The sequence below is a fragment of the Taeniopygia guttata genome, chromosome 13 (assembly GCF_048771995.1).
Source record: "Taeniopygia guttata chromosome 13, bTaeGut7.mat, whole genome shotgun sequence".
Taxonomy (NCBI): Eukaryota; Metazoa; Chordata; class Aves; order Passeriformes; family Estrildidae; genus Taeniopygia; species Taeniopygia guttata.
Genome location: NC_133038.1, coordinates 3,467,386 through 3,490,874, shown reverse-complemented (window position 1 = coordinate 3,490,874; position 23,489 = coordinate 3,467,386). Strand labels below are relative to the sequence as shown.

The 23,489-nt window shown below is 43.3% G+C and overlaps 1 protein-coding gene across 3 annotated transcripts; it reads left to right on the top strand.

Moving 5' to 3' along the window:
* The first annotated feature begins 4,158 nt into the window (after positions 1-4,158).
* On the top strand, positions 4,159-14,633 carry CLK4 (CDC like kinase 4). Of its 3 annotated transcripts, none has more exons than XM_030283749.4 (14): positions 4,159-4,314; positions 6,148-6,207; positions 6,820-6,977; positions 8,010-8,235; positions 9,397-9,487; positions 9,878-9,944; positions 11,171-11,287; positions 11,397-11,563; positions 11,669-11,763; positions 12,116-12,245; positions 12,552-12,634; positions 13,093-13,172; positions 14,092-14,179; positions 14,279-14,633. In XM_030283749.4, the coding sequence occupies exons 2-14, from the start codon at positions 6,154-6,156 to the stop codon at positions 14,414-14,416; spliced, it is 1,494 nt and encodes a 497-aa protein (XP_030139609.1). In that variant the 5' UTR covers positions 4,159-4,314; positions 6,148-6,153; the 3' UTR covers positions 14,417-14,633. The 3 variants fall into 3 exon arrangements, with proteins under 3 accessions (XP_030139609.1, XP_030139611.1, XP_030139610.1); XM_030283750.4 differs by having other exon boundaries at positions 4,173-4,307; XM_030283751.4 differs by lacking the exon at positions 6,148-6,207 and having other exon boundaries at positions 4,168-4,314.
* The last annotated feature ends 8,856 nt before the right edge of the window (positions 14,634-23,489 follow it).

Here is a 23,489-nt window from a genome sequence, read left to right as displayed (position 1 = left end):
AAATTTTTTTAAATGAAGAAAAAAGAGGCTCAGAGATGAAACTTGTGTGGACGGAAGTGGCGGAGTTCCCTTGATGTAACATTTGGCACCTGCACCCACGATGTGAGTGTGTAACTGCTGTTCAGCACAGCTGGTCCTGCCTGTTGTCACCAAGGGAGAACAGCTCGATGTGAGTGGTGTCGCTGTGTCTGAAACCTGCAGAAGTGGATGTGCAACCTCCTTTCTCAGCAGCGTTCTTACTCACAGTGCCAGAGCTCCTCTTGCCAAAAGGAACTGTTGAGTCATCTGAATTTCCTGTAAACTGTGGCTTATCCAGGCTTCCCCATGTGAAGCCCCCAATTCTCTATTAGGCTAAATATTTCATTTCTCAGGAAGCCCAGCTGTGCCCCAGAGAGTGAGAGAAGTCCAAGTTTCAACCATCACTGTGAGCTTTTCAGTTAAGGGAGTGGATCAGCTCAGCCCAGCCCAAGGTGACCCCAGGTGGCCCGTGGATCACCAAAGTGAGACCCAGCCTGCCCAGGGGAGGGAACACTCCCTGCACCGTGAGCCACCAGGGCACGGTGTCCCCATCGTCTCAGCGCAGCGGGACGTGCTGAGGGCAGCGCAGGACGTTCCATCTGCCCCTGGCCACAGCTCAGCTATCAGCTGGCCACAGCTTCTCCCCAGTGCACACGGGAATAACACAAGTGCCCACACTCACACAAAGTTTCTGGATCACTGCTTTTCTAAGAAAAATTCTAATAACTTCTAAAAAAGGAAAACGTGTCCCTAAGCCATAACCATGCCTTGTTCTTTTTCACCTGGCTGTGTATATTTGCATTTTTTTATTCTACTGCATAATCTAAAAAAAAAAAATTAAAAAAAATCTATTTTAAAATTTTTCTTTATAAAAATAAAACTCTCATGGAATGGAAATGCAACTGTCAGTGGGTTCTCACTTTGCCTTTCTGCTGATCCACACATGCAAGCTCCTATTATCTCTTTGAATTTACATATGCCACAACAATCTGGAACACTGGCTTCCTTGATCAGTAGTTACAGTGATTTGTGAAATGAATAATATATTTTGACTGTTATATCTTAGAAATTCTCATGGTGGTTTTTCCATCCCCATTCAGCTCATTCCCTTATAAAGAGACAGTATTGTCATTACTCTGTCCCTGAGCTCCCAAGCAAACATACGGCTGTTCCCACACAGTCGGGGGAACCTGAGAAAATCTCTCTGTCAGTATAAAAATCAAACCATGGAACTGTAGAAATCCATAAAAAACTAAAGGCAAAGCACAAGTGCTAATCAGCCACCCTCTGACACCAGAGGGAGGAAAAACAAAACCAATACAATCTGTAATTAAAAGAAAGCAAGCACAGCACTGGAAGTACTGAAAGTCAGGAATTTTTGGCTCTGCCTCTGAGTTTTTCTGAGGCTTTGGGCAAGGCAGACAACCCTTGCTCTAAATTTTGTATCCAAACAATAAGAAAACTTGATAAGATCTATATCTCCAGAAGAGCTGCTGTGAGGATGGATCACCTCCTGTGGCAAGACATTTGAAAGAGGAACCTTACAAAATTGCATTTTGAAGCAAATGGTTTTAATATATCTTTTCATACACTCACAATGTGTCCCAGCAGCACAGTAACACTGAATTGTAATGTACTCTGTTGTACAGAGCAATCCAAAACATAGTTGCATTGTGTGTTGCTCACTCCACAAGCTGTGCATACATTTGGCATTGCAAGTCTAATTAAAGAAGGATATCTCTCACATAAACAAAAGTAAATACCAGAAGGGCTGACAACAGAAGTGGCTGTAACTGCACTCAAATGAATTTCCCAAGTTTTGTAAAGACTGAATTTCTCTAGTTTGATTCTTCACTGTTCTTTACCTCATTCCTGACTTTAAAATGGCCATTTCTAGAGGGACTGTCACTTTGTGCTACATAGCCTGGTCATGGGCAGCACATTTCTGCTGACTTTATCCTTCTCTGAGACACCACCTAAATTCCAGCTGACATTCCTCCACTGCTGTGTCTCCACTGCCACCTCCTGAACAGGAAGGAAAATTAACTTCTTCCAATTCTGCTTTCTTTTAAATGTCTGCAGAGGTGGTTTTGAAAGCGCTTTGTTCAGCACACACTCTGCAATCTGTCTAGAAAGGCTACGTTCTATAAAATCCATTGTAAGGCTTTTACTTTGGAGGGAAATTTCTTTACGTATATTTGATATGATGGTGGTTCAACATTTCTTGTTCAAAAAGGTCCAATTATTAACTTCTGATAGGTTTATTCCTCCTTCAACTGTCAGCTGAAAGCCTCTGACTGAAACCAGTAAATTTTTACAGCTCCCATTCATTCTGTTTTCACAATGCACAAAAGTTATTTCTACCTTTTCTATTCCAGGCTGAAGATCCTTATTCTAATAGGAGAGAACTAAAATATCCTAGAACCAGCCACTGGTTTGCCATCAGCCTTCCAGCAAGAAACTTTCCATAAAATCCAGATGGTCTTCCTAGACACACCTCCTGGATTAAGAAATCAGAGAAAAATTGTAATTATGTGGTACAGTTGGCTAATATCAGGCACATGGATATTTTCTGCCTCTTCACAGGTGCACATTCACTCTCTGTAAATTTAATTTTATGCTTCTATGTTTTTTCTGCTGCTTGCAGTCTGAGAGAATTTCTCAGACAGTATCAGTGGATGCTGGGAAAACTCTTAATTCTTGGCAGATATTACTAGTTTTTTATAAATAACAGCCAATCATTTAGGTGCTAAATGAGAAACAGTGAACCAATGGGACCAAAACCATATTTGGCGTTAACAGATCTGATATACAACATAAATTATGATGTTAGAAATTTTTCAAAAATACAGGGGGCAACAAACAGGTGTCAATGATCTGTATCTTAGTTTCTTTTCTTTGAAAAAAAAAAAAAAACAAAACAAAAAACCACACACACACACAAAAAAAGACCCCACAAACAATAACAACAACAAAACCCACAAGAAGACCTAAGAGAAGGAACAGGATTTCCACTCTAGTGCAAACCAGGTTTAAATGGTTCTTACTTTAGTTGTAAATTAATTTTAATAGAAAATTTTAAAACTACAAATGCAAAGGTATATTTAGAACAATTTACTACTGTTATTGGGGATTGACATTAAAAACACACCAGCACTCATTAAATTATAAGTACGTTATACCTTAGCTATTCTGGATTTTGCTTCCGCTGCAAAACCTTGCTGTATTAAAATTATTCTGGGAGTCACTAAGTTCAGAAATTTTTCAATTTACCCATTAACCTTCAGAGATTGTGATTTTCCCCAGACAAAACTAAATCTGAAGCTTGCATTTCAGTTCAACTTTTCCCTATTTTGGGGTTTGCTTTTCTTTACTTGGTAACAATCTCTTTATTAAACTCTGTCTGGATGAGGGCAGGAGGGGTTGGTGATCCCGCGTTTCCCCGGCGCAGTCCAGCACCAGCCCCGCAGTTAAGTCAGGCCGGGGCTGCTGGGCTTGGCCTTGGCCAGGACACGGCTGAGCTGGATTTGCCATCCCACAGGTGCTCCGGAGGGCGAGGAGCTGCCCGGCCATCCCTGCAATTGCACAGGGTGAAATTCTGAATTGCAGGCTCCAGCAGATAAAATGTTTTATTGGGTTTTTACTGTTTTTACACAGGAACGGGCTTGCACAGAGAACTGTGAGCCTCAAGCCAGGCCTAACTGCAGGAGCACCAAACTGCTTGAACGCTGTGTTTGGCCAGTTCATTAGAAGGAATTAATTGGTGGTTGGGACTAACTGGTGATTTCTGCACTACTACACGTGTTTGGTGAGGCAACAGAGGAGAGCAAGCCCACAGATTTGGAGTTGCCTCTGAACTCCAGATTGAACCCTCTATGCTTGAACCCCTCCTTGAGGTTGGCTTACAAAGCCATGAAGATTTGGGTGAAGTCGATGCCCAGCATGCGATATGGAGTGATGTGGAGTGGAGTGGAGCAGGATAGGGTAGGGTGGAGTGGAGTAGGATAGGGTAGGGTGGGGTGGGGTGGGGTGGCACAGGCCGTCACGAACACCCGCCCGCTCCCCTCAGAGCCGCCGCCACGGCGACGGCTCCGCCTCAGGGGCGGGGTTGGGGCCGGCCGCTCCGAGGGGCTCCCGCCCTGCCGGCGTAACGCCGTGCGTCTGACGTCACAGCGCACAGACGCCGCGAGAACGAGGGAGAAGGAGGAAGCCGCTTCTCCGCGCTCCCCGCCGCCATTTTGTCTGTGCGCGCAGGGCGGACACGGAGCTCGCTCCTTGCTGTTCCAGTAGTAAGTGGTGAGGCCGGCCGTTCTTCATTCTCTTTCCACCTTCACTTTTTTCCCTCTCTCCTTTCTGTTTCCAGGGCGGATGACGCAGCGGGGAAGCGGAGGGGAGGCGGGGTGGGGTGGGGGGCGGGGTGGGAGAGCTGCTCGCGTTGTCTCCGCGGCGCGGGGCGCATCCGGCGCTGCTGCGGGAGGTGTTGGGGAGGGGAGGAGGATTCTCGTCCCGGGAGCTCTGTCAGGATCTATTCGGAGGGCTGCGGCGGGCGGAGCCGCGCTCACCGTGCCTGGCTCCCGCCCAGGAGCCGGCAGGGACCGGCCCTTCCTCCCCCGCGGCCCCGAGACCTCCCGGGGAACGCGGCGTGGAACGGGCTCGGGGCCCTGCCTTGGGCTGGCGGCTGTCCCCTGCACGGACTGCGGCGTCGGACTTTGGCCATCCCAAAGGAAATAAGCCTTTGACCTCCTCCGCCTGCCAAGGTTTTGCGGAGAGGCATTTAGGAATTGCTGTGTAGGCAGCTTACGGCGCGGCTTTCGTGGCCCTCGTGTGTATGGAGCTGTTCAAGGGGGGAATGGCTCCTGCCTGAGGAACCTTATGGCAAAATGTGGGAGTGAAAGCTGCCTGTGATATGGATTAGTTCCACATGCTACAGGAATGCATATGTTCGTGGCAGCTGTCAGTATTACATAAGTGAAGTTTTTCGGCGCATAAAATCAGATAGAGCACCGTAGTTAAAAAATTTTAAGGTGGCTTCTAGCGTGAAATAGACTCAGACCGATTCTGGCCATTTCCTCCTCATTTAAATTTACTTGGCTCCTTTAGGGACGGAATTTGTAATTTTTATCTTAATTTCACTAATGCTATGTGCACTTGATTGTAGTTAAGCAGCAGTTAATCTTCAACAAAGCATTTTTCTCCTGTTTCCTTTGTCAAATACCCATCCTTCTTCTCCCCAAGCCCTGCTCTGCAGGACAATTTAATGGTGGATTTATTTAGCTAGTTGTTCATTACAGAGCCTTCTGCCAAGTAGGGAATGGAAAAAAATCCAAGCAGCCATAACTAGAATTTCCAGTTCACCTGTAACTGAGAGTGTGTATGGATCTCTGCACCTCAAGAGTAACTGAAACTTGAGTGTGCTTCAGAACCTGAGTTATGTAAAGGGAAAATAGAGGAAAACGGCTTTGGAGATGTGTAAGAATAGAGGAAATTGAAGCACGTGAATGAAACACCAAGTCGGTTTTAATTTTTCAGGTGGTATTTGTCGTTTGCTACGCTGAAATTTTTGGTTTTTATTGGAATCTCACAAGTAAGAATTTTGTGAATCGTGCCTCACCCAAAATGTGTACAAGGCACTTGTTTTGCACAGTTTGTTAATATGTTTTTGGTTTTAAAAACATTGTTGCAGATGTCTGTCTTTTTTTTTTTTTTTTCTTTTAATTACCAGCCTCTTATGGAACTTCTGAAAGTATCAAAAAACCGTTTTTTTCAGAGTAGGCCTGTCATTTGTATGTTCTAGGAGTTTCCAACTTAATGCCTTCTCTTTGTATAGAGGCATTGTTCTCTGTAAATTTACATGGATTTGCACAATTTACACATGATTTACAGTCATGATTTTTCTACTCTGTTGCTGTCATTGTCTCTAAACTACTGTTCTCACTGTCACTGCTTACTGCAGGAACTTTTTATTATCTTATATAAATTCATTCTTTGGAATATACTGCAATAGATATAGAAGATTATTCTTATTTTCAAAAAACTCCTGCTGCAGATGAGTAAACAAATAACAGTTTGTTTTGTTACATTCTTTAATTCTACTGCCGTGTTTTACTTTGCCTTTTTTTTTTTTTCTAGTTGTGCATGTTCCTGTTTGAACAAAGAATTCCTGCACCTAACATCCAGCAAGAGAAGCTGGTGGGTTTTGTCTTTGTTGAATCAGTTGAACTGTAGAACACCCACAGTCCTGCATGCTAATAGGGTGTAAAAGTGTTGACTTGGCTCTAGGTGCACCAAAGTTGTGTTAATCCATCAGATTCACAGTGGTTGTTGCTAAAAGCGACTATTTCCTGGTGTTCTGTAAATAGTTTAGTGAGAGAAGTTTTTAGACTGATTGTGCATTCTTGATTTTCATCTAGTAACTTTGTAATACAGTAGGAAGACTTAAATCCAGGTTTTCTTGTTAGAGGATGTTTGGAAAGGAAGGTTTCTTCCAATAGGAAGCTCTTTAAGGATACTATTGTGCTTAGTCACTTGAGAGTTTATTTAAAACAGTCTTTAATGACATGTTTGAAGCTATTCAATGAAGATGAGTTGGCCTATTTAATCTTGATTTGTGTTTCATAATAGCGTTGGTGTTGGGATGAGAGAGCTGTGTCCGCTTGCCAAGCCAAAATAATGGGGGGAGGGAGCTAAGGAAAAAGGGTCTCTTTTGTTCTGTCATACTTGATCAAAGTACCATTGTTGACTTGCACCTACATGTGTGTTTGTTGATTTTTTTAAAGTTGTTGTTATTATTGTGTTTTCCAGTGGGAGATGAGGCATTCAAAGCAATCTCATTGTCCTGAGTGGGACGACAGGAGGAGCTGGGATCAGAGGAAGCACAGTAGCAGCCGCAAGCGCAGAAAGAGGTCCCACAGCAGTGGCCAGGAGAGCAAGCACTATAAACCCAGTCGCATTTCAGAAAGGTATAAGACTATGAACTGAGTAGTGCAAATGTTTCTTACCATGTTTAAAGTAAATGTGTTTTCAGGGTAGGAGTTTTTGAGTGCCCAGAGTTGTTAGTTCCTTGTGGTTTGGCTTGCATAAGACAGGCCTGATAGGTAGTTGTTAACACAGCACCTGAACGATTAAATAGAAATTGTTGAATAAAAGCAAGTAAATGTTACTAGTTTGTCTCTGTGGTGTCCGTTAAATATTGATATTGCATACAATCAGTATTAAATTTCAAGTGAAAAGGATGCCATTTAATTTCATGTGAACGAAAGGAGGAGAAGGTTTGTTTAATCATTTAATACAGTGGTAAGTATGAATTTCTCTTACTAATTTGGACGCAATTTGTGTTTTCTCCCACACTGCTTTCACTGGAAAGATGTATTTTTCTGTTTTGTCTTGGTTTTTTTTCCCCCTTGAAAAGATCCAATGGAATTCTTTTAAAAGCTCATACCCATGCTTATTAAAATGCTGGAAGGAGTAGGCGTACAGCAGTCAGGGAACTCTGCCTCAGCAGCTTTTTTAATGGTCTGTTTTCTGTGCAAATGATCCTTGTTCCAGATACTCTGAGGTTTTAATGTTGGTTGCAGAGCACTTAGAACGATACTACTTCTCTCAGTCTCTAGGTTTTATTTAATGCCTGGAGCTTTGAAAGCATAGAAGGGATGATCTCTGTATTGAAGATGGTTTGTCGTGTGACTTAAGCTTGTAATGAAGTTGCTCAGTATATTTTAGAAAGTGTTTATCCTTTTTAAGTCTGAGTTTCTTACTATGCAAACTGTGGTCAGATCATACATTGTTCATGTGGATGGCTGCCATGTATTTGAGACAATGTTGTTAAATTCCTAATAAAAAAAATCAAAAGCTCCACTATTTCTGGGGAGGGAGTCAATTGAAAAACATTTGTGCTGTAAAGACAGATACTGTGTAACTCATCTCAGGTCACTTATCTTGTTGGAACCTCAAGTTTTTGAAGTGGAGAACATTCACTTAAAATATATTTTCAGTCATTATTTGGACGATAGAGCCATAAATGAAAGAGACCATCATGACCGGAGATATGTTGAGGAATACAGAAATGACTTCTGTGAAGTGTATGACCACAGGCATTATCACAGAGACTATGAAAAGAGTCACCATCATCACTATAGCAAATCCTCTGGTCGGAGCAGGAAAAGTAGTCATAAAAGGAAGCATAAGAGACATCATTGCTCCAGTCACCAATCGCATTCGGTATGAGTAATTTTTAACTTTATTATTAATGAATTAGTGGTAATAGACTTCTTAAATGAGTGCTAGAGCTGCAATTCCTGATCCACGGTACTTTAAGAAATACATTATTAAAAAAGGATTTGTATTTATTTGAGTGTGGAGCATGTGAATATGTTGTTAGTTGAGATTCTTGGATCATTGTTGGGTGGGGGGTGGGATCATCAGTGCTAGTTGTACACTGGGAATGTAGGTGGTTGGTAATCCAAATCACTGGGATTGATCTGAAAATTGTTATCTTGAAATTGAAGACAGGCAGCTGTCCTCTTTTAAAGTACAGTTGTCACTTAGCTTTGCAGCATAGTGAACTTTTATTTTTTCAGGTAGATTGTGAGATGCTATCCACCTTATTACTAAAAGTAATTGAGATGACATGCCTTTTTAACATGAATTGAAAGTATGAATGTGCATGTCTGGATGTGAAACAATTTTACACTCAATTCCAGAAAGCGTTGATAAGGCCTGTGCCCAGCTAATGGCGCTTAATGTCTTATGAGATGGGATAAGTTTGCTGCTTGCCTTCTTTGAAGGTGTGCTCTCTGAATTTCTTATGATTGTCATGATGCCCACTGATGCATCTACAGTTCCAGATGTTTTATACCACTTTTCTGCAGTAGAACAGCAAGATGTATTAGATCATATAATGCAAATTAAGGACTTCAGAGTAATTTTTCTCCCCTCTCTAAACATGGGGAAGTAAAATTGTTAACATGAGTGGATGTTTTAAGAATAGAGACATTTCACCTGACTGAGAGCTTAGGTATGTACATAAATACTGGTTTTTGCTATTTGCTAGCAAATAATTAGAAATAGCAGTGTTGCAGTCTTAATCTGTCTTCAATTAGGCCACTGTTTGAGAGACAAAATTGTGTTGTTTTTTTTTCTGTTGCTTGTATCACTTTAAGTATTTATCTGAAAATCTGTTCCTTGCCATGTTTTTCTTCTGTAACATAAACTGTGCCCTGTGAATTTCTGGGGACTGAATTTGAAATTGCTCCTGCCAACTGTTCGTGGCCTGGTGTGTAACTGAATGCCTGAATATCTCCCCGCTGAATGAATTGCGTATTCTGCCCTGAATTCACTCTGATATATTGATTGGCTGGACGATCTTGGTGCCGTTTCCAGAAGAGTCACCGAAGGAAAAGATCCAGGAGTGTAGAGGATGATGAGGAGGGTCACCTGATCTGTGAAAGTGGAGACGTTCTAAGAGCAAGATGTATAGAACATTTTTCAACACTTTTAAAAAACTTTTCAGAAAAAAATCTGTTTAGAATAGTATGTCAGAGGAGGGGGGCTAAAGAAATCTCATTGCTCTTTTTGTTCTGTTTTTTTTTGTGCTTTTTTGTTTTTTTGCATATCTTCTTTTCTGTAGAATTTAAATACTGTGTTCAAAAAGTTCCAATTAGTAAATGAACTTGAGATTAGAACAAGAGATAGTTTTTTTTGGGTAACTGTTTTCATGACTCCTGTCCAATAAAATAATGCATTCTGATGCTGAAATTTAAAGTAATTATGCTTTTGTAATGGCACATTTTAAAATCTACATTAATATGTTCATTCTCCTTTAAGTAGTTGTATAATTCTAACTTATCTTTGTTCTTTTTAGATGAAATTGTTGCGACTTTAGGAGAAGGAGCTTTTGGAAAAGTAGTGGAGTGCATAGATCATGATATGTAAGTGTTTGGTTATCTTTATCAGTGGATCTCATGATAAAAGATACTTAGATCAGAAATTAAAGCTCAAGGACACTTTCAGAGAAAGTTGTAGCCCAAATGCCCTTTTTAATGATTGAGAACTGTTTTGTTTAATTTTTCTATTTCTGTTAAGTATTGCTGCTGTAACTGGAGAATGTGAGAGCAGCTGAAGAATGCAGAACTAGATTGGGAGACTTTTAAAAGTGGTACAATATAATGAGAAAGTAGTTTTGGTTCTCAGTGGAAGCAGTTGCTTGGAATTGGTTGAGCTGTAATTTGCTATCCTCAGTTTTCGTAATCAAAATTATCCTTGAAAGTTTTTTTGCATCAACAGTAACTTAGCATCCAGTACTTTTTTAATGGAATTATTGCTTCTATGTGGGGGGCCATATCTGGTGAAGGAGAAGAAACTTAACTGTATTTCCATTAATTCTGTATGTTCTAACAGTTATTAGAACTCAGACTGTTTTAACTGTATGTTTTATATCAGCAATTGTATGACGTGGTTTTAGTACTTTTGGTTTGTTTGTTCTGTCATTTCATAAGTGAAGTCTGTTCTGGAGTTTGAGGTCATGTTGTGAGGGCAGAGAGTGTTCTGAAGTTGTTAGAATTGAAAGAGCTCTATAGAGACAAAAATTGTCTAAGAGCAGATGGGACAGAAGGAGCTGTGTCTGTGTTCCATTTAAGTTAACAGCCCTACAGTCTAAATGTATGCAGGCATTCAGTGCAGGGTAGTTTTCACTGGTATAAACTGCCCATAATCCAGACTTCGGAAATTACTCAATTCCCCTGCATAAGATTCCTTAAGAGCACTGGGAAAGAGCCAGTACAAGTTGTGCAAGTTGCAGGGGAAAAAACCCATCAAATTTTTGTAGTATTTTTGTTGAAATGAGAACTTAGTTAATTTTTTAATCATTCTGCTGGCAGATTCCCAATGTTTATTCTATTTCAGATAAGATAATAACACTGAAGTCATTAATAAATCATATTCTATAAGTATTTGAGAAAGGAAAGATCAGGATTACTTTTTTATATAAAAACTGTTCTATTTGAGTGCAGCATGCTTAAATCGAATTCCCCTAATCCAGCTCCATAATTCTCCATGACCTTTAATCTTCCTGTGTTTCTTTTATTAAAATCAAGCTGCTTTGGGGTTGTGGGTATTTAACAATAATTGATTCCATTTGCTTTGCTTTCTTTTCAAGGAGAGGAATGCATGTAGCAGTTAAAATAGTGAAAAATGTTGGTCGATACCGGGAGGCAGCCCGTTCAGAAATACAGGTGCTGGAACACTTGAACAACATGGATCCAAGCAGCAATTTGTAAGTATGAAATCGAGTAGTCAGCATACCGAGGATTTGAGGAACATGATTTATTCAATAGATTTGCATTTGCTTTCTTTTTTTTTGTTTGTTTGTTTTCTCTTTTCAGCCGCTGTGTCCAGATGCTGGAGTGGTTTGATCACCATGGCCACGTCTGTATTGTTTTTGAGCTACTGGGGCTCAGTACTTACGACTTTATTAAGGAAAACAGCTTTCTGCCATTTCATATTAATGACATTAGAAACATGGCCTATCAAATTTGCCAGTCTATAAACTGTAAGTAAATTTCAATACTCCTTTCAAATATATGGGTGTGTTTTGGTTTCTCCTTTAGGAATTTAATGTGTAAATTATGGAATACTCTTCTCTTTTTCCTTGTAGTTCTACACCATAACAAACTAACTCACACAGATTTAAAGCCTGAGAATATATTGTTTGTGGAGTCTGATTACATAGTGAAGTACAATGCCAAAATGGTAAGTTTGTTCTTTGTTTCTCCCAACTTGAGTTGCACTGCTTCTGTCTTCATTGAAACTTCTCTTAAAAAGAGATAACAAGTAACTGAAGTTAACTTAAGGTTAACAAAAGAGGAAAAGAAGTCTTGTTACTGCAAGTGGTCTTTACTCAGCTCTTTTGGGTATTAAGATTAAATGACTTTGTTACCTGCTCTTCTTTCTTGGAGCATTGAGCTGCAAAGGAATTAAAGTATTCGGAGGAAGTGTTTTGTTACACATTTTATGCTAGCCGATACTTTGAAGATGATGTAATAATGCCTTTTGCCTGAGCATGCTTCTAAAAAGTATTAACAGTTGTTTTGGTTTCTTGCAGAAACGAGATGAACGCACTTTAAAAAACACAGACATCAAAGTTGTTGATTTTGGAAGTGCGACTTTTGATGATGAGCATCATAGCACATTAGTGTCTACAAGACATTACAGAGCTCCTGAGGTTATTTTAGGTCAGTAGAGACTCTTAAGCCTTCTGAAAGTTCATTGCAGTTCATTTAGATGTCTTTACTTTATAAACTGGAGTAGTTGTTCATGGTTCTCTAACTAGTTGTTCAGTCATCTCTCAGGTGGTGTGGGTAAAATTATTGAGAGTAAACAGTAAAAGAAATACTCTAAAACCAGGAACAAACAGCAGGGTTTGAGGAGGGCATGAGGTCTAAGTTGGGCATCAGTAAATGTGTGGAAACTAGACGTGTGCTTTGTGGGTTGCACATTTTGAGAATATACTAAAAAGTAAAACTTTGCCTATTTTGCAGCATTGGGATGGTCTCAGCCATGCGATGTGTGGAGTATTGGTTGTATTCTGATTGAGTATTACCTGGGATTTACAGTGTTTCAGGTGTGTATGTAATCTTAAATGGGTTTCTTACACATTACTAATTTTAATATTTTATTGACATGCACGGAACTATGTAAAAGGCAGAACCCCATGGACTTTTAGGGGTTATATAGATGAGATTGGAAAACCAGGAAAATGTTACATCTTGGATATCTCCTTCAGAGTATCTAAGATGATATTTTCTGGCATTTTGAGTGCAGACTGTCATGTTACTGGTGGAATTAAGAGTAAACACTTGTACAATACTTGGTTTATGAACCATTGCTCAAGGGTCATCCTCACTGTGGAAAGTTATATAATCTACATTGCATAATCTGTTTTTAATGACTGAAAGTGGCAGAGTTTAAAGATACTGTGACCAGTGCTCTGGCAAAAACTTGTTTGCAGTTTGATTGTTGTTTTCAAGTGGGTCAGAGGAGAAAAATGTGCTAAGTGCTTTCATTGCTTTTTCCACACAGACTCATGATAGTAAAGAACACCTGGCAATGATGGAAAGAATACTGGGGCCTCTGCCCACTCACATGATCAAGAAATCCAGGTATGTTCATTGTAGAAGTGGTAAGTTGCCTAATATTTTCTCTTACAAGAGAAATTGCAAAGTTGCCATTGTAAGCTATGAGTTGCTGCAGATCAGAGATTCATAGGCCACCTTAAGTAGTTGACAGTAGTCCTCTTTTCTGATTTTAGTATGAATTGTCAGCCTCTTGAACTGTAACCTGAGTATGAATATTTCTAAGTCTTTAAAGCTAAGTTTGGTATGGTCACCAGAACAGTATTAGGCATAAATTTTTCTTTAAACTCTCAGAATGAAGAACATGATGTCATCACAATAATTATTACAAGGAAGAAAGGGTTCTTGTTTGCTAATACAGCTGTCATCCTCTTCTACTGCCCCTCCATATCCCTCAGACATGTGCTTCAGTGATCTTTCTCTCTGCCTCAGAGATAACTCCATGCAGCAGAAGTTTCTCACTTCCATGACAGGGAGAAGCAGCCAGCACAGGGTTCTTCCCTGACCCCTTTATGTCCAAAATTTAGAGGTCCTGGGATCTGATGATCCATTTTCTTTCTTACATAAGCTGTCCTCTTCCTAGGCTATGTAGATAACTTTGTAATTTGTTAGAGTAGAATTCCAATAATTCTGTGTTGGTCACTGTATATTGCTTGTTGTCCAGTTGATTGCATTTTGAAAAACAGGAAAAAGCTTGCAAAGCAGCAATTGCAATAGATTGAAGTAACACCAAAAAAAAAGAAAATCTACTGTTTTCTAAATATTGTGGCAGCAATAATAAAAAAGAAGCAGATCTCTGTGAATAAATACACAGTAAAAGAAATGTTAGCTCCCAAATGCAGAGATACATGCAGGAACACTTAATGGTGTTTTAAAACTTCTTGGAAAAGCATCTGCTTGCTGTGTGCACTGACACCAACTTACTGTTATTGCCCTTGTCCCGCAGAAAACATTATTTTCACCATGACCAGTTGGACTGGGATGAGCACAGCTCTGCAGGCCGCTACGTCAGGAGACGCTGTAAGCCTCTGAAGGTAGGAGACAGCATTTTTATTGCTCTGCTAGACTGCAGTTGTGAAGGCTCTCTCTAAAATGCCTCCTGCTTTTTTTTTTTTTTTTTTTTTTTTTTTCAGGAATTCATGCATTGCCAAGACACAGATCATCAAAGTCTGTTTGACCTTGTTCGCAGAATGCTGGAATACGACCCAGCCAAAAGAATTACTCTTGATGAAGCCTTGCAGCATCCTTTTTTTGATCCACTAAATAAATAAACTCAAATATCTTCTATGCTTCTTCAAGGAGATTTCCTAGACTGTGTCAGTCAGTCAGCAGAGGTTGCATGAAACTTTTGTAAGCTTTAAATTATTTTGTACAGTTAAGTCTGTAAATAATTACATATGTTTTGTATAACTGTTATGTTTACCTTGTTGAGCAGTTGTAGTCTTATGGGTATCAAAGTGAAAAATAAAGTAATTTTCATTTTTGAAAGCCTGCACCACTCTCCTTTTACAGATGATGCTCGTGGACCCTCTGACTCTAGGTGAGGAGTCTGGGCTAGCTGAAGGAGTTCTAGAAGCATTCCCTAAAACTTCCTTTTATTACTCTTGAAGAAAGACCCACCTAGTTAATGCTCTATGTAACATCTGATGGCGTTTTGAAACATGCGTGGAAACAGTGTATATCCTAAGTAGGTAGCTTTTGTGGGGCACCTTTTTCCCAGATTTTCTGGTACATAGCATGCATTGCTCCCCAGCCAGCTAATTAACTCTTGGAAACTTGTCTGATGCTTTCAGTTTCAAATATTCATAGCTAATCTTTTTAGTTAAGATCTGTAAAGTAACATTTCCTATTTTCAGTATTGCTTCAAGTCATTAAAGGTGAACATTTCTGTGGTAAATTTTTAGAAAGACTCTACTGCTGCAGAGAAATATGACATGCCACAGATTGGTGGCATATTTGATGCCTTAAACAGCTGGAACAGAGGCTAGAGAGTTAAGGGGAATTAAAAGATATTTATTGAAGGGCCTTCAAAGGCCACACCCTGGCAGTACCAGAGCCACAGCTTTGGCTCTGCCCAGATGGGATAAGCTCTTGCAGTAGTGATATCATTCTGAAGTCAAGGTGTATTTCTGTGGAGCTTTAGTTGTATTTACTGGTAAATGAGGTGGCCTTAGGACCTGAGAAATGCTGGCATTGAGACTGCACAGGATGGAGGTGGCCAGGTTCTCAATTGTGGTTCCTGAACTCTTGTACTGGGTTGAGAAGAAAATGGTGCAGCTTTCCAAGACCCATTAATGTGCTTTGTTACTTTTGGTGTTTCCATGTCTATAACTTGATGGTTTTTACTCCAACTCCCTTAATCCATCTGACTCTCTGTGGGTGGCTTGCTGAGAAGTAGGAAGGGAGCCTTCCATGGAAAAGTTCATTCTGACTGTAATAAGCAAGTTTTGGCTATTTATTTTAATCTTGACTTTACTGTTCAAGCCTTTCTTCAAAGGAAGGAAACTAAATTGTTTTGGCTCCACAGGAGCATGACTTCAGGTTTTGTGTTTGCTGAGTTAGCCCTAATACACAGTAAGATTTTAAACTGATGTCGAGGAGGCTTCATTTGCAAGAGGCTCCAGACGTGCATATCTCTGAGCTGGGGATAGAATAGAGCTGGGCCAGGCTTTGAAAGCTTATCTTCTGTTACTAGTGCCACCTCCTGGGCTTGATTACAGCTCATCACAGCCACCTCCTTTCCTTGGATGTTGGTGTTGGTGACATTGTTTCTGCTTGGCATGACAGAAACTGTAACAGTCTGTGCCGTGCAGGTCAGCTCAGTAGGGCTGAGCAGGACAAGAGTAAATTCCTTCTCCCCACACTTTCCATCCCACAGCTTCAGAGGCAAAGCAAGGACTTGGCTGAGTGTATCAGCTAAGCAATGCAAATCAAAGGCAGATGAGGGGAGAAAAGTTTATATGCTGCTATAACAATAAAACTGTAACCATAAAACAGTTCTATCGAAATTAGGGAAAGATGGTGTGCTCTTGCTTACAGAGTGCTTCTAGCTGTTGATATAGGTACTGAAATTTGTAGTGCTGGGTAAAGGAGATACAGCTAAGCCCTATTAATAAGCTATCTTTAAATTGACTTTCCTTGTTCCAGTAAATTTAAAAGCGCTATCAGGATTAATGTGGTGCCTGCAGCAAGGTGCCAAGTGCTTCTTCAGGCCTTGCAGCATCTACACAGTGTTGGTTTGCTGGCACATGAGCCCAAGGCCCCTGGGCTCCCCAGGGAAGCTGTGTGAGGCTCTCGGCAGCATCTGGGGCTGCAGGGCTGCCCTTGGTGCTTCTGTCTTTTGTAAGGGATGGATTTTTATGTGCACACACCTCCACCCCCCATTGTCATCTTCATACTTGAAGTTTGTGATGTTTGCACGTTTGGATCAAGTTATAGTGGTTAAATAATTAGAACTAGAGCATTCCCATCTATTTCTGTGCTTTAAATTTCCAGCTATTGTGCCTTCAAAATACAGTCTGTGACTGGGTCAGTCAGGCAGACCAGAGTAACAGTGTGCATTTCCATAGTGCACCAGTCACACTTTACTGAACGTGGGGGACAAGGCAGAATAAGGCTGTCTTTTAAGTGGGCAGCCCAGGCTTCATCACTGAAGTGCAAAGAGTGTGAGAGCTAGAGCTCCAGAACCTGAGGGAAGAGTTGGGCTTGGGGCTAAACTGCATGGGAAAGGAGTTTGCATTTCTGGGCATTTCAGGAACTCACCTGCTGCAGGAGTGATCAGTCCTGCCTGTTCCTTCAGTGTCTGGATATCAGGCTGCCTGGAGGGCTCAGGTCACACAGGAAAAGATGCTTTGCACCGAAGCATCTGTAACTGTGTTCTACTGCTCTCATGGAGCTTATAAGGAAAGTCTTGGTGTGCTCATACAAAGAAGAGGGGGGAAAGGAGGTAAGAAAGAGGGTCTCACAGAAATCTGGAGTTTTCTTTTTATCTTCAGGATATGTATGAAAGCAGGAACTGGTTGTCAGCAAGTGCTGTCGATTTACCTGGTTTCACTGCTTTGGAAATAGCTACAAGAAACCTGTGTGTGTGTCTGTTATTAACAAACTTAATTAGAATCTGGCATTGATAATGCTACTGACATTGTAGCATTTCCTAACCCTGTTCTATACTTCAATCATCTATTCTAGAATTAAGAATTACTCTTCAAAGGGCAGGTGTCTGTGTCCAGGGTGCAAAGGGTACACTGTAGTTTGTACCCTATGTGCTTAGAATCTAGACAAGCATTAAGTTGCAGGAGGATGTTTTATAGGTAAGTTAAGAGTTGTGGTGCTCTGTGTAACAGCAAGGAGAAAGCATGACAGAATCTGTGGATGCTCCGTGCTTATCTGTGAGCAGTTTTCTCTTGTTCAAAAGCTCCCGAAAGTGGATGGAGCACTCCACTGAGATAACAGCGAGTTACAGTCCACGGTGGGGTTCTAATCTAGAACAGATCGCGGTGCAGACTGTCTTCAGGGCAGAATACAAAGCTCCCGGGCGGGTGCCACCTCTCGCAGGTCGCATGCTCCAGGGAAGCCGGGGCCGGGCGCTGCCGGGGCCGGGCGCTGCCGGGGCCGGGCGCTGCCGGGGCCGGGCGCTGCCGGGGCCGGGCGCTGCCGGGGCCGGGCGCTGCCGCCGCCCGCCCGCTCTCCCGGCGGGGGGATCCCGCTGGAGGGCGCCCGGTCCGCGCCCGCCGCCCCCGCCGCGGGCAGCGCCGCTGCCGGCCCCGGAGCGGGCACCGGAGCGGGGCCGTCCCGGCAGCAGCCTGCGCTCCGGAGTGGCTCTCGCAGCGCCCCGCCCGTGCAGCACGGCCGGGACCCCGAGGGGCGCGGGGTCCGCGGGCGGGGATGGGGCCGGGGGGAGCGGTCCCCGCGGGGGGCCGGGCAGCGGGGGTGGGATCTGCTCCGCGTAATCCCCCATGGGGGGCGGCTGGCCGCGCTCGGAGCATCCCCCCTTCCCCAGCGCGGGGGGAGGCGGCGGGGGAGCCGCCACCCCCCGCTTCCTCCGTTTAAGACCCGGGCTAGCGGGGCGAGCGCAGGAGAGCGGCCGCTCCGCAGCTCCGGCCCCACGCCCGCGGCGCGCACGGGGCGGCGCTGGATGCGCCGGCGGCGGGAGGCGGGCGGCAGCCGAGCGGGACCCCGCGCAGCGGCGCGGAGCGCGGCGCGATGAGCGCGGGCAGCGGCAGCGGCGCCGCCGGCGCGGCGGGCACCGCCACCTCCGCGCTGTGCCTGCTGCTCTCGCTCACCGCCGTGGCCGTGTGCCTGCTGCTGGGCGCCAAGACGGCGGAGCTGCAGGGCCGGCTGGCCGCGCTGGAGGAGCGGGGCGCCGCCGGGCACGGGCCGCTGCTGGACGCGCTGCAGCCCCGCGTGGAGCAGCTGTTCCGCGAGGTGAGTGAGAGGCGGCGCGGGCGGCCCCGCGGCCCCGCGGCGGGCGCGCAGGACCGGCCGCTCCCCGGAGCGAGCGGCGACAGGATCGGGGAAGGCGCTCTGGCCCCGCTCCGCCGCGGGGTTTGCTCAATGTGTCACCGGCTTCTCATCCTCTGTGAGAAAACTCACTCCTTTCTACCAAACTTTCCCCTTTCTGCTGCCGTTCCCGTGAATCAGGCGTAGGGCGAGGCGTGGCCGAGCCCACCTTGATAAAAAGAGAAAACGCCCCAGGTGAAGGGCCGGCAGTCGAAAGTTAGAGGACATGCGACTTTGCCCCTTATTCTATTCACTGACACAGGTAACCCGAGTATTTTAACTATTTGTCTTGGGATTTAGTGGACCGCAATTTCTTTGTTAGAAATTATGAACATGATTCCCGCTATCTGGACTCTCTGTCACAGAGCATTGTGGTCTGGCAGTGCAGAACTGATTTATGGCAGGCAGAGGAGACCCACCACTTGTTACTTCACTTTCAGTCCTGGGGTTTTCTGAAATTATTCAATAAATATTTCTGTGCTGAACAATTCCTCCTACTTGGAGAACTGTTATCCACACTGATGCCGTTCTCAGTGCCTAACTGAACCAAATCTTGGGAGAAGTTACACTTTATCCCAGGGTTATCTTTTTCCTGATTCTGGTGTTTAGGTTTGGGGCTTTTTACAGGCAAGGGGGACGTGAAGGGCTCCATCACTCATAGGAAATGCTTGAAGATCCCACTGTTGGTTTGCTGGATTTGTATAAACAGTAGTTCATAAAGTTCAGTGAGATTCAACACGGCTTGTGGGGCTGCTGAAGGGCACCCCTGAGTGATCAGTTCTGACATCTGGAGAAGGTTTTACACTGGGATTTTATTAATGGCCTGACTGCGGTGCAAAACATGCATTAAAATCATGACAGCCACGAAGCCTAAATCATGCAAAAATGTGTTTGTATGTGGAGGTCTGTGAAAGATCTGGGGCTGTGAGCAGGGATGGAGGCAGCGCTGGGGGCATGGGGAGACAATTCCTCATGCAGTGTGTTGCTGCTGGAGCTAGGGTGAGGGTATTGCTGGCACCACCACAGCATGTCCTTTTGCCTGGAAACTTTTTTGCATTGATGTGCCTTGATAAAAGTGAAATGTTAAAATATTTTTGTGAAAGCCCTGAATACCAGACCGGGGGGTGCCTGTGAGGCGTAGTCACAGCCTCTAGTTAATGTCTGTTCTCCAGGCAGGAATTAGCCTGCCCTTGTGGCAGTGGTTCTGTTCCAATTACCCCAATAAATGTGCTTAGCAATGGGAATGGTTTCTGTGGCACTGCCTAAGATCATGTGCAACCTCTTGCTGAGATTTAGTTAAGTGCGGAAAGCTTGTTTTGTACTGGGAATGCTCAGATGGAGTTTGTACAGGGGAAAATGAAGAAAAACCACATAATTGGGTTTCTAATAGAAGAGTGAGCTTGTTGAAACATTTAGTATGACCAAACTTTTGTCAATGCTAAAGCAAATTTTGAATCAAGCAACAAATTCAAAGAATCCGTAGTAGTAATTGCACTATCTATTAATGGTCATTTTAAATGAACCTCTGAATTTATGCTAAAGTTTCAGAATGTGTTTCTTGCCCAAACTCTGTTACATAAGACCTCTCACTTGTCAAGCAACTACTGCCCTTTCTGTGCTTGAAAGTTTCTGGAGAGCAAGAGAGTATTTCCATCGTCATGAACATCAACTGATGCCTGGGGTCAGGTTTTTTTTTTGTTAAATTCTGTGTTGGTCCTCCTTTGAAGTTTACCACAGTATTTCAGAAGTGAAACCAAAGCTCCATACGCTCTGTGCACGACCCAGCATTCTTTGTTCTCTGCCATGACCCAAAAAGCTTTACTCCATGTACCAGTGGAGGAGTTTGCTGGCATGATTTATGGCAGAGCTGTGTATAGAGAGTAGCAAATACAACACCAACACACTGGCTCTGTTCCTTTTAGTGCTGTTTAAATGTCTGGCAAATAAAAGAGGATAGGAAATAATAAAGGAAGGATAAGTGTGTAGTTAAGGTAATGAAAGCCAGTTTGGACAACAAGGATTTAGTTCCTGGCCCTGTGACAGGCATCCGTGTAACTCTGGAGAAATTGCTGATTTGCCTGTGGCAGGACCTTGCCCTTCCCTTGGTTTGTCCCATTAGTGGGACGTGCTGCAGGCTCCTGCTTTGATGCCCTCTGGAACATTGCCAACAGCACCGTCCAGACGTGGCAGCATCTCCACTTGCTCTGTGTCAAAAACCCCAACTCCAAGTGTGTAGTTTTCACACTGGAGGGAAAATATTAACAGGAGGATTATAGAAACATCCAGTTGTTGTAAACAGAGCTGGATCATTTTGTTCACAAAGGATTTATTGTCCGCAGTGTCCAGATTAATCAGTTTCATGACAAGAACAATTCAATGGGAGAACAGAGGATTCGCTCCAGGATTCAGATCTCCTCTGCTGTTCCCAGTGATGCTTATTGAACTAAAAATGTGGGAGAGCTTGTTTTCATTTCCTCGAGCATCTTCATCATCCAAATTACTTTAAAAGTAAACAGATAGAACTTGAGCAACTCTGTAACATTTAGACTTCAGGTGGCTGTCAGAAAAATCTCCTTAGATGGTTTTTTTGCCACATTTTCTTAAGGAAATTGCAACTTTCTCAGGGAAAGCCTATGTTTTGCAGAAGGCAGCTGGATCGTTCTGGTATTTATACTTCCCTTAGGACAGCTTCTCTGTCAGGTGCTATGAAACCATCTTGATATTTTCAGGACCTCTTAGTGTCACATCCAAGCAGATAGAGGAAGCATAGGATTTCAATGACAGATAAAACTATTTAATCCTCAGAATAAAAAGAAAACAACCTAATTCACAGGTAGCCTAATTCCTGAATAGTCCACAGTATTCAAATATTTGGAAAAGGACTGGGTCATCAGTTGCACAATATCAAGTCTTAACACCCTAAACTTTGAATAAGCACTTTGAATTTTTTGTCTTTGAAATGTAGGGACTCCAGTTATCAGATTATTGGCTTGTCTTTTGGCAAGTACTTTAGGTAGGACTTTAGGGCATTCCTGGAGGACTGGGAGAGTGAAGATTGTGGGTGAAGATGAGCTGCTCCCACCCTTGCTGGGCTGTCCCAGGCAGGGAGTTTGCTGAGCTAATGCAATGTACCTGTCATCAGGCTCATTAACTTGGGCTTGGCAGTGGGCTCAATGCAGGCACCAACAGCCTCCTTGGCTTAGGGAGCAGCCAGAGTGTGCACACATCTGCCTGCAATACGCCACGTACACAGGGCTCTAGTTTTGGGGATTTTTGTGTCCTAGTTATCCCATTGATGAGTTTTCACTTTGGGGATGGAAACACTGGGCTTTGGGTAGGCCTGAAGGTTGGTGAGCACTCCAGTCTTGACTGTCCTTTACTTCATCCCTCTGCTAAAGAAACCTCTAACACTCCACAGAGAATGAATTTTAAGTACAAATCAACCAAATCAGGTCAAGTTTGAACATGGGACTTGTAAAGGAGCTTAGGATGAATCTTGCCAATGGAGCTTTGCTCAAGGGACTTTGGGATGTGCAGAAGAGTCCGCCTTCTCTCTTGATGGCCGTAGACTGCCACTTCCTCAGAAACATTTAATATTTTTGTGCCACTGTAGCGTGGGACTTTATCCAAGGAGGTTGAACACCACAGGATGGAACCATTACCCCTCCCTGGAAGGAAGCTGGATGGTTTGGATGTTGGCATGTGTGCACAGTCCATGTTTAGGTACAATGTGCTCTCTAAAGGGCTGTTCTCATTCCCTCTCCACACAGAAACTCGGCGAAGGGCTCGCGAAGCTGCGGACGGCGCGAGAGGCCCCCCAGGACTGCGTGTGCCCCCCAGGTAGGTGCCAGGTACCAGCACAGCCCGGGGCCACCCACCCACCAGCTGCACCAGCCACCCAGCTCCTCCTCTCCTGCTTTACACGCTCCCTTCCATGGAGGAAAATGTCTTTAGAAGTGTTTTTCCCGAGCTGAAGCACTCCAATGTCTCCCAGTGCCTTGCTTTGGCCTGTTTACAGATCAAGGAGTTTGAGGTTTGGACAAAAGCGACATTTGGCTATAAGAATAAAAGAGTGAAGAACTCAACTGGGTTGTGAGTCCTGGGTGTTGGGCCAAAACAATTTAGAAGTAGTAACAAAATCACTGGGGCTTAATGCAAGTGTGATAATTAAAAGCTGCAGCCTGTCTGCCTTTTCGGAGGGCAGGATTTCTTTTGCTGTAGGAAAGCTGTCACCGATTGTTTAAATTTCCTCCCAGAGTTTAATGAACTTCTAAAACTGTCAAAACTTCCTGTTCTGCTGTGGAAGTGCATGCTCCTTGGAAACAATAAACAGCTTAGATTAGTTTCTAAAGGAACCTCATTTATAGAAATGTTCTGTGAAATGCTCTGCTGTCACACTGAAGGGTGCGAGTAACTTTGAGCTGGGATGTCTTGAGCCTTTATTTTCTTTTTTCTTTTCACAAAAGTGGTGAAAGATGTGCAGTGCTTTGATGCGGGGGAATTCACAGGTGCCTTACAAGGACTTCCAAGCATCAGAGTTCCATTCTATTTTAAAGAAAATAAACAAACACTAAATGCTACATGAGGATGGGGGAGTAGGCAACAGGGCAGGGTCAATTTTCCCTGCCACCCTGGATAAGAACCCTACCAAAACACAAAGTGTTAGTCCATACTCACAGGACAAAAAGAAAAAAAAAAGAAAAAAAAAAAGCCTTTTTCCCCTGTGAGATTATGTTTAATCTCAGAAACATTTCACTAATGATGCTCTTAAATGTACTCACTGCATTTCTGGTGGAAGGCTCCCTGTGTGCCTCACTGCCTGGTAACAAAACCCACCAGCTGAGA